The sequence below is a fragment of the Acipenser ruthenus genome, chromosome 1, assembly GCF_902713425.1.
Source record: "Acipenser ruthenus chromosome 1, fAciRut3.2 maternal haplotype, whole genome shotgun sequence".
In the NCBI taxonomy this organism is placed as follows: domain Eukaryota; kingdom Metazoa; phylum Chordata; class Actinopteri; order Acipenseriformes; family Acipenseridae; genus Acipenser; species Acipenser ruthenus.
In genome coordinates, this window is record NC_081189.1 from 57,373,381 (window position 1) to 57,387,251 (window position 13,871).

Here is a 13,871-nt window from a genome sequence, read left to right on the forward strand (position 1 = left end):
GATGTGCTAAAAAAGAAGATAAACTGCCTTTAGCATTCTGTCCGAAGACCGATTAAGGGTCCATGGCATATGGTCCACAGTACAGTGAGGGAAAGCCCTCATGCATGTATGTGCTGCAAGGTTACACTGAGTAACCTCAGCATTTAACACCAGAAGTCCAATTAAGGTCTGTGGCTAACTACCCCAGGACTTAAAGTGGAACACAATAAAAGTGTGTTAAAAGGCAGAATGAGTGGCTGCCCTTAACAGGGTTCTGCTGATCGACATTGTTGGTAGAACCTGGTAAAAGTACAAGTCGTGGCCCATACTGCAGCATTGCAAATGTCTGCGACAGATACGTCCTGGAATAACGCCCAAGAGGTTGCAAGGCCTCTAGTGTAGTGACCAGTGATCTTCTCCGGTGGGGACAGGTTGGCTAGATCGTATGCAATCCTGACCGTGTCTACAATCCACCTCGACAGCCGCTGTTTAGTACTTATAAAAACTTATAAGTACACGGTACTTATAAAATTCTTTCTGATCCTACTTTGAGAGTTGTGGCTACCACTGGTACTTTTACAGTTTTTAGGTAGGAGAGCACTAAAATTACACTTATGGAGACATTTCTAAAGAAAAAAAAGAGAGTATATTTTAAAACTTTTTTACATTCAAACTAGGTAATCATTCCATCATATAGTGAAAATGTTATTCTCTTAACAAATCTTCAGATTCTCAGCTGTTTAGAAAGGTATAATACAGTATACTTTTTGTGGACATTTGTCCTGATACACAAGCCGAAAGTCACGTTATGCCAGTCAGACCTCAAACAGGTAGAATGTTCACAGGAATGGAAGGGTTAAATGATTGGTTTCTAAACTACATTACCCAGAAGAACAGTGATGACGCTTGTTTAATATACGTTTTGGTTTCCTATATGGCCAGTGGATACAGAGACATAATTTTGTTTTGTGAGCGTTTCAGTGGGCATTGCGCTGTCGGTCTCAGTGCAAAGTTGTATTAAAAATAATTTAAGTCTATCTATAGCTTTCCAAACCTACTGCCAACCACCCGATTAAGTTGTTTTTTAAAAAATAAACTGCTAAACCGTTACATATAAAAAAAGGTTTTTGTAATTTGTATTATGTTTAATATTCTTCCTAGAGCTGGCGATTAAACTTTACTGGGCGAGATTTGTATGTGCGAGATTTCCAGTTTAGTTTTTAGGACCTTGCATGACTCCCTAGAAATCTACAGGAGTTTTTCAAGCAACATAATGTTCATCGGGCGATGAATTGCACCCCCCCCCCCGCAAAGGCTTAAAGGGTTAATGACAATCACACACACATATATATATACACACCTCCAAAATTATTGGCACCCTTGATAAAGATTAGCAAAAAAGACTGTATAAAATAAATAATACCAGTACTGAGCTATATTGTAATTTTCCAACATGTGGAATATATTTGACTTTATTAATGATTCAATGGAATCAACCAAAATTACACATTTCTCAAATTATAAATTTATTTCCAAAAAAAATGAAGTGTCACAATTATTGGCACCCTTGTTTTCAGTACTTTGTGCACCCTCCCCTTGCAAGGATAACGGCACTGAGTCTTTCTCTAGAATGTTTAATGAGATTGGAGAACACATTGGGAGGGATCTTAGACCATTCCTCCATACAGAATCTTTCCAGATCCTTGATATCCTTCGGTCTGCACTTATGGACTGCCCTCTTCAATTGAAACCACAGGTTTTCAATGGGGTTCAAGTGCGGAGACTGAGATGGCCATTGTAAAGTGTTGATTTTGTGGTCAATTAACCATTTCTTTGTGGATGTTGGTGTGTGCTTGGGGTCATTGTCTTGCTGGAAGATCCACTTGCGGCCAAGTTTCAGCCTCCTGGCAGAGGCAACCAGGTTTTTGGCTAAAATGTCCTGGTACTGGGTAGAGTTCATGATGCTGTTGACCTTAACAAGGGCCCCAGGACCAGTGGAAGCAAAACAGCCCCATAACATCAAAGATCCACCACCATATTTTACAGTAGGTATGAGGTTCTTTTCTGCACACGCATCCTTCTTTCGACGCCAAACCCACCACTGGTGTGCGTGGCCAAAGAGCTCTATTTTCGTCTCATCTGACCACAGCACCCGGTCCCTAACGAAAAGCCAATGCCGTTTAGCAAACTCCAGGCGCTTACATTTGTTGGTTGCTCTCAATAAAGGCTTTTTTCTGGCAACCCTTCCAAATAGCCTTGAATCATTAATAGTTGTAGATTTGGAGACTTGGTGACCCCAAGATGCAACCAAGTTCTGTAATTCTCCAACTGTGTCCCTTGGATTTCCCTTTGCCTCCCGAACCATCTGCCTCACTGTGCGTGGGGGCAAGATACACTTGCGTCCTCTACCAGTTCCTTAAGACTGAGATGAACTTAAAGAAGTAGAATGTTAATGCAGATTTAATTTAGTTTGATTTCATTTATAAGAATCTTTAGGGGTGCCAATAATTCTGACACCTGTCTTTCTGAGAATTTTTTATTACTTGTTAATAAAAACCTTTTCCTCTGAGCAATTGTATTAGAATAAAAGAATATGGTTTTCCCATATATTTGAGCATAAAATATAGCTCATTACCTGTGTTGTTTATTTTATACAGCCTTTTTTGCTCATCTTTATCAAGGGTGCCAATAATTTTGGAGGTGACTGTATGTATATATATATATAGATTAATAAGTTAAAATTATTTTTGGTGCATAGCTTTAATTTGACCAAGCAACTGCTGTAGTAGCCACATGTAACATTTAAATGACTTAAAATAAAATGCACTAATCCAGCTATGGCTTCTCCTGGTCAAGTGTACTGTTGGTTGATTTTTATCAATATCAAATAAACTAGAAAAAGATAAACCTAGGGCCATTTAAAAAAGGAAGTACAAATTGCACAAATATATGGCATCCTCAAGATTAGTTTACTGGTCAGCTGTTTTGAGTAGTTATATTTCCTATACTGCAATAGCATTTCAGCAGTTCTAATTGGCATTATCTTTTTACTAGGCCTTTATACAGATCTGCAGTGTTGAAAGTTAAATACAGTTAGATCTTACCAATAAAACAGTTCCAATAGTTTCATAACCATAACATATCTGCTTTTTAATTGTGAGAATTGTGTCAGCACAGATGAAAGGTACAGTATTTAACAAAATACATTTGAATTAAAACGATCAAAATATACACTACACAATGGATAATGAACATAAAAGGCTGCAAATACAAAATGATCCATAGCATGTACAAATCAGCATCAACACAAAAAATGGCCTTGCCAAGTGTTTAGTTCCCCGTTACACAAATAAACTGTATTCCTCACAATGTTTTGTAACATATACATGTTAAGTTTGAACAAACTTCCAATAATATACAATGCCTGCAATAGGTGAACCAATCAGGTGTCAATGCCATGACATATATTGTGGAATAACTACTTGTAATCCAAGTAAAGCAGTTCTGAAGATTATGTAGTCATTACCCAAGCCAATTAAATTAACAAAACCCACTCAAAATGACAGAACTCACAGATGGTCCTTCCTGACAGTCTGTATACAGCTTGTACTGGACCAATTATTGCTTGAGCAAGTGGTTTGGATAATTCAGACTTCAACTTTAAACCAGTTAGAGACCAAAAGTCAACCAAAAGAAGATAAATAAAACAGAACTACCAAGTTTCATGTCAACTGCATATGCAATTTTCTTGACATATGCAAAAGCAACATTTTAAACGATTCTTAAAACTTTAATGAACACAAATCAGATTGCAGAGCTCAAAATTCTAATACTCTCAATAAACTGGCATTTATACATCTTTGATTAGACTATGTGTCCACCATCATTTCAGCAAAGTTATCTTACTTTTATTTTGGTAAAATAAAGAAGAGCCGGTTGGTCTGTAATATTAATGACTCTGTATATGTTACCTATATTTGAGAGAGAGAGAGAGAGAGAGAGAGAGAGAGAGAGAGAGAGAGAGAGAGAGAGAGAGAGGAATCAGAATTAGTTCAAAGGAACCTGGGTGTGTTAAGGTTCAGAAACAGTTCATTATCCTGCCAAATATAATTCTGTAATTACTACAGCCACAAAATATCAGTTTAGACTCAACCTAGGCTATGGAATTAACAATAATTAATCAATCCGCTAATTACTACAGATTATAAGCAAATAACTTTTAAAAACAATGACATGATTAATTCACACAGAATGTTTCAAGGGCTACTGGCACATTAAATCCCTGTGAAAACGTAAGGATTAAATTTATGAAGGATGCTATAAAATATTTTTCAGAGTACAAGTAAACTGTATACAGAGGTTTAATTCAATTTAAACAAATACTTTACATTTCTGTTTGCTTTACAATACACCATTTACACCATGTTCTTTAAAGCAAACACATTTTAAAACCTTTTTTTTTGGTTGGAATCAACTTTTTATTCTCATGGAAATTATTCTGATTTAGTGCTATGTATGATTCTCCTACCACCATGAATGGAAAGTTGAAGGTAACATTGGAAGAGGTTTGCAAAACAACCAATTTGAAATGTATTAATTAATTAATGTATTCATTTATTCAAGAATTACTGTAAAATGTTAGTCAAACTAACACCCCAATGGATGCAACATTTAACAAAATCAGTAAACAAAACATTACTCACCAGGGGGAACATAGAAAACATTTCCTGTGGATAGCTCGTATTTTGACAGGTGAATGTAAACATTAACGGAACCAGTCACGACATTTAAAACCTGAAATAGAGAACAACTGAAAAGTATCTTTTTTAAATATGATATGATATGAATTTTTTTTTTAGTGCACTCTATAATAACTTCATTATTTGTCAGTTTGTAATGCTTCAGAAATGGACCAAGTTTAACAAACATATCCTCAAATTAAATGGTTTTACAAATGTATGCCCCAAACTTTTTTATTATTTGATGTCGTCCCATAATGAGAAGGTGCTGGAAAAGTACTTGAAAGATTGCAGATTGTCATCTTGTAGAATATATAACACATATGAGCAAGTGGTAAATATGATTTATTCACAATATTGATCTTTTAGTTCATGTAATTGCAATTGAAATGTCTCTCTTAAAAGGTTAACACATGGCATTGTTTATTATAAACCGGAGACACAGTTTGGAGTGTTGGTATTTAAAGACAATAAATAATGTATAAACTGAATAACTACATAGTATAAAAAAAAATCTTACCATTGTACTAGTATGTACATATTGACAAGGCTTTTCCATGTAGGGTCCCAGCAGCACTTTACCATGCGTAAATGTGGGTTCAGCTAAGTCTTTTGAGATCCCCATGTAATTATTTGCCATTTTGTACCACTTGAAATTGTGCATATCAATACTTTTCACACATCCTGTAGAGAAAACACAGGATTATAAGTTGGCATAGTAGTACCAGAGCACATTTAAAATCAATGAAATATTAGTATGGTCACAGCTGAAGAACACAAAACAGAACTTACCAATGGTAATAACTCTTCCATTCTCGTCTTGAAGCTTAGTCCGGGTTTCGTTATAGTTTCCTTAAAAAGAAGAGATTCAATTTGAACTACAAAAGACATGCCTATACATTTAAACGTTACTGTCCATGAACTACAGTACTGTGCAAAAGTTTTAGGCAGGTGTGAAAAAATGCTGTAAAGTAAGAATGCTTTCAAAAATAGACATGTTAATAGATTATATTTATCAATTAACTAAATGCAAAGTGAGTGAACAGAAGAAAAATCTAAATCAAATCCATATTTGGTGTGACCACCCTTTGCCTTCAAAACAGCATCAATTCTTCTAGGTACACTTGCACAAAATCAGGGATTTTGTAGGCATATAGTCAGGTGTATGATTAAACAATTATACCAAACAGGTGCTAATGATCATCAATTCAATATGTAGGTTGAAACACAATCATTAACTGAAACAGAAACAGCTGTGTAGGAGGAATAAAACTGGGTGAGGAACAGCCAAACTCAGCTAACAAGGTGAGGTTGCTGAAGACAGTTTACTGTCAAAAGTCATACACCATGGCAAGACTGAGCACAGCAACAAGACACAAGGTAGTTATACTGCATCAGCAAGGTCTCTCCCAGGCAGAAATTTCAAGGCAGACAGGGGTTTCCAGATGTGCTGTCCAAGCTCTTTTGAAGAAGCACAAAGAAACGGGCAACGTTGAGGACCGTAGACGCAGTGGTCGGCCAAGGAAACTTACTGCAGCAGATGAAAGACACATCATGCTTACTTAAATTTAAAAAATGGTTAAAATGAACAGTTGCAGAACAGCGAAAAACAATAAACCTAAGTTATCTTTCCCCAGTCAAATCGTAGAGTGCCTAAATATGCACGGTAATTTATCATAATAAAAAACAGTCATGAAAAAGAAAATGTAGAACATAAAAAAGAGCAACCAGATGTAGTCAACGAAAGACAACACATTATTCAAATTCTTTGTCATATTAAGGGAAGGCAAGTTTATTTTTCCGTTAAGTGCTCCCGGCTATAATATTCTGTCGCCCGGCTGTACAGAATTCCTGGGGAGAACCCTGAGCTTCCAATGTTGTTACTAAGGATTATTACACGTTGAGTTCGTACAAAAAAAAAAAAAAAAAAAAGGTTTCTTCACTTACCTAAAAAACTTTGAATACTGTAAATAACTTGTTCAAACTAAATTACTTTGAGAGTAAGTAGGCTATCCTGCTGCAGTCACGTTTCTGCTAATTGAGACATGAAAACTTGTATTCTGTGTCATTGACAGTTCTCTCAAAACCATTATTAAAATACAGTATCAGTTGACAAAAAGATCTTCCTCAGACACTTTGCTAAGGCTGCAGGTATCATAGGTTGGTTTAGAAGCATGTTTGCAGTAGAAAAATGTGTTCATATGAAAATTGACTTTTTCTTCATGTTTAGGAACACAAACATAGCGTTAACCGCTGTATACAGTACTTATGATTGTGATGCAGAATAACAGGAAAGGTATCAATACCGTAATGTACCTAAACTGCTAAGCCAAATCACCTCTGTTGTGCACTATTGTCTTACGTCATCATCAACCAAACCCGCTTTAAGTTTGCAAATCAGAAGTTGCTCCGATAAATGTTACTATCAAACTGCTTCTGTTTGCACACCGTTTAACCAACTAACTTCTAACTTGGTAGGCGTCACCCTGGCGATAATAGAATTCAAATATGGAAAAATGGTGTTCTTTCGTGAAACAAGATCGCGGCCAGACCTACGTTTCATTCTTAAATTTTAAACTGCTTCAGTTGAACAGTTTAGTTGATTAACTCCAAAGTTGACAAGCATTATCCCTGTGTCAATACAATTGACCTTTTCAAAAATAGTGTTTGTGAGTAAAGCAAGATGGCCGCATGACGCATTTCCTTAAAAACCTTTTAAAATCTTCTTCTTGGGAAGCGGTGAACCGATTGATCTGAAACTTCGCATACATCATCAGCAACCACACCCGCTTCAAGTTTGCTAAACAGAAGTTGCTGCGATAAATTTTACTATCAAAATGGCTAACACCAAATTTGCCAAAACGTGCCCCAAACATCAAACTGCTTCTGTTTGCAAACCATTTAACCAACTAACTCTAAACTTGAAACGAAAAGCCAATGCCGTTTAGCAAACTCCAGGCGCTTACATTTGTTGGTTGCTCTCAATAAAGGCTTTTTTCTGGCAACCCTTCCAAATAGCCTTGAATCATTAATAGTTGTAGATTTGGAGACTTGGTGACCCCAAGATGCAACCAAGTTCTGTAATTCTCCAACTGTGTCCCTTGGATTTCCCTTTGCCTCCCGAACCATCTGCCTCACTGTGCGTGGGGGCAAGATACACTTGCGTCCTCTACCAGTTCCTTAAGACTGAGATGAACTTAAAGAAGTAGAATGTTAATGCAGATTTAATTTTGTTTGATTTCATTTATAAGAATCTTTAGGGGTGCCAATAATTCTGACACCTGTCTTTCTGAGAATTTTTTATTACTTGTTAATAAAAACCTTTTTCTCTGAGCAATTGTATTAGAATAAAAGAATATGGTTTTCCCATATATTTGAGCATAAAATATAGCTCATTACCTGTGTTGTTTATTTTATACAGCCTTTTTTGCTCATCTTTATCAAGGGTGCCAATAATTTTGGAGGTGACTGTATGTATATATATATATAGATTAATAAGTTAAAATTATTTTTGGTGCATAGCTTTAATTTGACCAAGCAACTGCTGTAGTAGCCACATGTAACATTTAAATGACTTAAAATAAAATGCACTAATCCAGCTATGGCTTCTCCTGGTCAAGTGTACTGTTGGTTGATTTTTATCAATATCAAATAAACTAGAAAAAGATAAACCTAGGGCCATTTAAAAAAGGAAGTACAAATTGCACAAATATATGGCATCCTCAAGATTAGTTTACTGGTCAGCTGTTTTGAGTAGTTATATTTCCTATACTGCAATAGCATTTCAGCAGTTCTAATTGGCATTATCTTTTTACTAGGCCTTTATACAGATCTGCAGTGTTGAAAGTTAAATACAGTTAGATCTTACCAATAAAACAGTTCCAATAGTTTCATAACCATAACATATCTGCTTTTTAATTGTGAGAATTGTGTCAGCACAGATGAAAGGTACAGTATTTAACAAAATACATTTTAATTAAAATGATCAAAATATACACTACACAATGGATAATGAACATAAAAGGCTGCAAATACAAAATGATCCATAGCATGTACAAATCAGCATCAACACAAAAAATGGCCCTGCCAAGTGTTTAGTTCCCCGTTACACAAATAAACTGTATTCCTCACAATGTTTTGTAACATATACATGTTAAGTTTGAACAAACTTCCAATAATATACAATGCCTGCAATAGGTGAACCAATCAGGTGTCAATGCCATGACATATATTGTGGAATAACTACTTGTAATCCAAGTAAAGCAGTTCTGAAGATTATGTAGTCATTACCCAAGCCAATTAAATTAACAAAACTCACTCAAAATGACAGAACTCACAGATGGTCCTTCCTGACAGTCTTTATACAGCTTGTACTGGACCAATTATTGCTTGAGCAAGTGGTTTGGATAATTCAGACTTCAACTTTAAACCAGTTAGAGACCAAAAGTCAACCAAAAGAAGATAAATAAAACAGAACTACCAAGTTTCATGTCAACTGCATATGCAATTTTCTTGACATATGCAAAAGCAACATTTTAAACGATTCTTAAAACTTTAATGAACACAAATCAGATTGCAGAGCTCAAAATTCTAATACTCTCAATAAACTGGCATTTATACATCTTTGATTAGACTATGTGTCCACCATCATTTCAGCAAAGTTATCTTACTTTTATTTTGGTAAAATAAAGAAGAGCCGGTTGGTCTGTAATATTAATGACTCTGTATATGTTACCTATATTTGAGAGAGAGAGAGAGAGAGAGAGAGAGAGAGAAAGAAATCAGAATTAGTTCAAAGGAACCTGGGTGTGTTAAGGTTCAGCAACAGTTCATTATCCTGCCAAATATAATTCTGTAATTACTACAGCCACAAAATATCAGTTTAGACTCAACCTAGGCTATGGAATTAACAATAATTAATCAATCCGCTAATTACTACAGATTATAAGCAAATAACTTTTAAAAACAATGACATGATTAATTCACACAGAATGTTTCAAGGGCTACTGGCACATTAAATCCCTGTGAAAACGTAAGGATTAAATTTATGAAGGATGCTATAAAATATTTTTCAGAGTACAAGTAAACTGTATACAGAGGTTTAATTCAATTTAAACAAATACTTTACATTTCTGTTTGCTTTACAATACACCATTTACACCATGTTCTTTAAAGCAAACACATTTTAAAACCTTTTTTTTTGGTTGGAATCAACTTTTTATTCTCATGGAAATTATTCTGATTTAGTGCTATGTATGATTCTCCTCCCCCCCACCCCCCCCCCCCCCCACCATGAATGGAAAGTTGAAGGTAACATTGGAAGAGGTTTGCAAAACAACCAATTTGAAATGTATTAATTAATTAATGTATTCATTTATTCAAGAATTACTGTAAAATGTTAGTCAAACTAACACCCCAATGGATGCAACATTTAACAAAATCAGTAAACAAAACATTACTCACCAGGGGGAACATAGAAAACATTTCCTGTGGATAGCTCGTATTTTGACAGGTGAATGTAAACATTAACGGAACCAGTCACGACATTTAAAACCTGAAATAGAGAACAACTGAAAAGTATCTTTTTTAAATATGATATGATATGAATTTTTTTTTTAGTGCACTCTATAATAACTTCATTATTTGTCAGTTTGTAATGCTTCAGAAATGGACCAAGTTTAACAAACATATCCTCAAATTAAATGGTTTTACAAATGTATGCCCCAAACTTTTTTATTATTTGATGTCGTCCCATAATGAGAAGGTGCTGGAAAAGTACTTGAAAGATTGCAGATTGTCATCTTGTAGAATATTTAACACATATGAGCAAGTGGTAAATATGATTTATTCACAATATTGATCTTTTAGTTCATGTAATTGCAATTGAAATGTCTCTCTTAAAAGGTTAACACATGGCATTGTTTATTATAAACCTGAGACACAGTTTGGAGTGTTGGTATTTAAACACAATAAATAATGTATAAACTGAATAACTACATAGGATAAAAAAAAATCTTACCATTGTACTAGTATGTACATATTGACAAGGCTTTTCCATGTAGGGTCCCAGCAGCACTTTACCATGCGTAAATGTGGGTTCAGCTAAGTCTTTTGAGATCCCCATGTAATTATTTGCCATTTTGTACCACTTGAAATTGTGCATATCAATACTTTTCACACATCCTGTAGAGAAAACACAGGATTATAAGTTGGCATAGTAGTACCAGAGCACATTTAAAATCAATGAAATATTAGTATGGTCACAGCTGAAGAACACAAAACAGAACTTACCAATGGTAATAACTCTTCCATTCTCGTCTTGAAGCTTAGTCCGGGTTTCGTTATAGTTTCCTTAAAAAGAAGAGATTCAATTTGAACTACAAAAGACATGCCTATACATTTAAACGTTACTGTCCATGAACTACAGTACTGTGCAAAAGTTTTAGGCAGGTGTGAAAAAATGCTGTAAAGTAAGAATGCTTTCAAAAATAGACATGTTAATAGATTATATTTATCAATTAACTAATGCAAAGTGAGTGAACAGAAGAAAAATCTAAATCAAATCCATATTTGGTGTGACCACCCTTTGCCTTCAAAACAGCATCAATTCTTCTAGGTACACTTGCACAAAATCAGGGATTTTGTAGGCATATAGTCAGGTGTATGATTAAACAATTATACCAAACAGGTGCTAATGATCATCAATTCAATATGTAGGTTGAAACACAATCATTAACTGAAACAGAAACAGCTGTGTAGGAGGAATAAAACTGGGTGAGGAACAGCCAAACTCAGCTAACAAGGTGAGGTTGCTGAAGACAGTTTACTGTCAAAAGTCATACACCATGGCAAGACTGAGCACAGCAACAAGACACAAGGTAGTTATACTGCATCAGCAAGGTCTCTCCCAGGCAGAAATTTCAAGGCAGACAGGGGTTTCCAGATGTGCTGTCCAAGCTCTTTTGAAGAAGCACAAAGAAACGGGCAACGTTGAGGACCGTAGACGCAGTGGTCGGCCAAGGAAACTTACTGCAGCAGATGAAAGACACATCATGCTTACTTAAATTTAAAAAATGGTTAAAATGAACAGTTGCAGAACAGCGAAAAACAATAAACCTAAGTTATCTTTCCCCAGTCAAATCGTAGAGTGCCTAAATATGCACGGTAATTTATCATAATAAAAAACAGTCATGAAAAAGAAAATGTAGAACATAAAAAAGAGCAACCAGATGTAGTCAACAAAAGACAACACATTATTCAAATTCTTTGTCATATTAAGGGAAGGCAAGTTTATTTTTCCGTTAAGTGCTCCCGGCTATAATATTCTGTCGCCCGGCTGTACAGAATTCCTGGGGAGAACCCTGAGCTTCCAATGTTGTTACTAAGGTTTATTACATGTTGAGTTTGTACAAAAAAAAAAAAAAAGGTTTCTTCACTTACCTAAAAAACTTTGAATACTGTAAATAACTTGCTCAAACAAAATTACTTTGAGAGTAAGTAGGCTATCCTGCTGCAGTCACGTTTCTGCTAATTGAGACATGAAAACTTGTATTCTGTGTCACTGACAGTTCTCTCAAAACCATTATTAAAATACAGTATCAGTTGACAAAAAGATCTTCCTCGGACACTTTGCTAAGGCTGCAGGTATCATAGGTTGGTTTAGAAGCATGTTTGCAGTAGAAAAATGTGTTCATATGAAAATTGACTTTTTCTTCATGTTTAGGAACACAAACATAGCGTTAACCGCTGTATACAGTACTTATGATTGTGATGCAGAATAACAGGAAAGGTATCAATACCGTAATGTACCTAAACTGCTAAGCCAAATCACCTCTGTTGTGCACTATTGTTTTACGTCATCATCAACCAAACCCGCTTTAAGTTTGCAAATCAGAAGTTGCTCCGATAAATGTTACTATCAAACTGCTTAAGTTTGCACACCGTTTAACCAACTAACTTCTAACTTGGTAGGCGTCACCCTGGCGATAATAGAATTCAAATATGGAAAAATGGTGTTCTTTCGTGAAACAAGATCGCGGCCAGACCTACGTTTCGTTCTTAAATTTTAAACTGCAGTTGAACAGTTTAGTTGATTAACTCCAAAGTTGACAAGCATTATCCCTGTGTCAATACAACTGACCTTTTCAAAAATAGTGTTTGTGAGTAAAGCAAGACGGCCGCATGACGCATTTCCTTAAAAACCTTTTAAAATCTTCTTCTTGAGAAGCGGTGAACCAATTGATCTGAAACTTCGCATACGTCATCAGCAACCACACCCGCTTCAAGTTTGCTAAACAGAAGTTGCTGCGATAAATTTTACTATCAAAATGACTAACACCAAATTTGCCAAAACGTGCCCCAAACATCAAACTGCTTCTGTTTGCAAACCATTTAACCAACTAACTCTAAACTTGGTAACTCTATCCCTCTCTGTGGCTATACCTAGTGGTTCTGAACACGCAGATGGTCATTTCACTCAAGCGGTCATCTCTATCCCTCTCTGTGGGTATACCTGGTGGTTCTGAACACGCACATATGGTCGGATCACTCAAGCAGTCATCTCTACCCCTCTCTGAGGGTATACCTGGTGGTTCTGAACACGCACATATGGTCAGATCCAGCTCTCAGGTCACCCTTACTGTCTAGATATGTTTACTCGCTTTTACTATAATGGCATCAAGTAATAAGAATAACTGTAGTGGGAAGTGCCCGGTTAACTTTGCTGGTTGGAATGTTAAGGGTCTTAACCATCCTGTGAAACGTAATAAGGTCTGATCACACCTCAAACAGCTTAAAGTAGGAACTGCTTTTCTTCAGGGGACGCACTTCTGACCACTTTCACATACACGGGGTGGGTGGGGCAGCTTTTCCATTCTAATTTCCATGGCAAGGCCAGGGGGACAGCAATTTCATTAAATAAGAATATCCCTTTTGTTGCCTCCCAGACTATGGCAGACCCAAACGGACAATATATTACAGTTAAGGGTAAACTTTTCAATACTCCTGTACTTTTAGCAAATGTGTATGCACCTAACTGGGATGATAGCAACTTTATTAAGAACTTCCTGTCCTCGCTACCAGACATACACTCCCACCATCTCATTCTAGGAGGGGATTTTAACTGTGTCTTGATCCCAGCCATGGATCATTCCT

General features: G+C 35.9%; 1 protein-coding gene across 4 annotated transcripts in view; it reads right to left on the bottom strand.

The window, feature by feature from the left end:
* Nucleotides 1-2,580: 2,580 nt before the first annotated feature.
* LOC117420833 (centromere protein C) overlaps nucleotides 2,581-13,871 on the bottom strand; it is an 80,405-nt gene continuing 69,114 nt past the window's right edge. For all 4 annotated transcript variants that reach the window (XM_059026373.1, XM_059026382.1, XM_059026376.1 and 1 more), the window contains 7 exons: nucleotides 11,010-11,069; nucleotides 10,738-10,901; nucleotides 10,182-10,272; nucleotides 5,511-9,453; nucleotides 5,239-5,402; nucleotides 4,683-4,773; nucleotides 2,581-3,950 (listed from right to left, as the gene is read on the bottom strand). In XM_059026373.1, coding sequence (XP_058882356.1) covers nucleotides 9,380-9,453; nucleotides 10,182-10,272; nucleotides 10,738-10,901; nucleotides 11,010-11,069 — 389 coding nt within the window. In that variant the 3' untranslated portion in view covers nucleotides 2,581-3,950; nucleotides 4,683-4,773; nucleotides 5,239-5,402; nucleotides 5,511-9,379. The remainder of the gene's footprint in view (nucleotides 3,951-4,682; nucleotides 4,774-5,238; nucleotides 5,403-5,510; nucleotides 9,454-10,181; nucleotides 10,273-10,737; nucleotides 10,902-11,009; nucleotides 11,070-13,871) is intronic.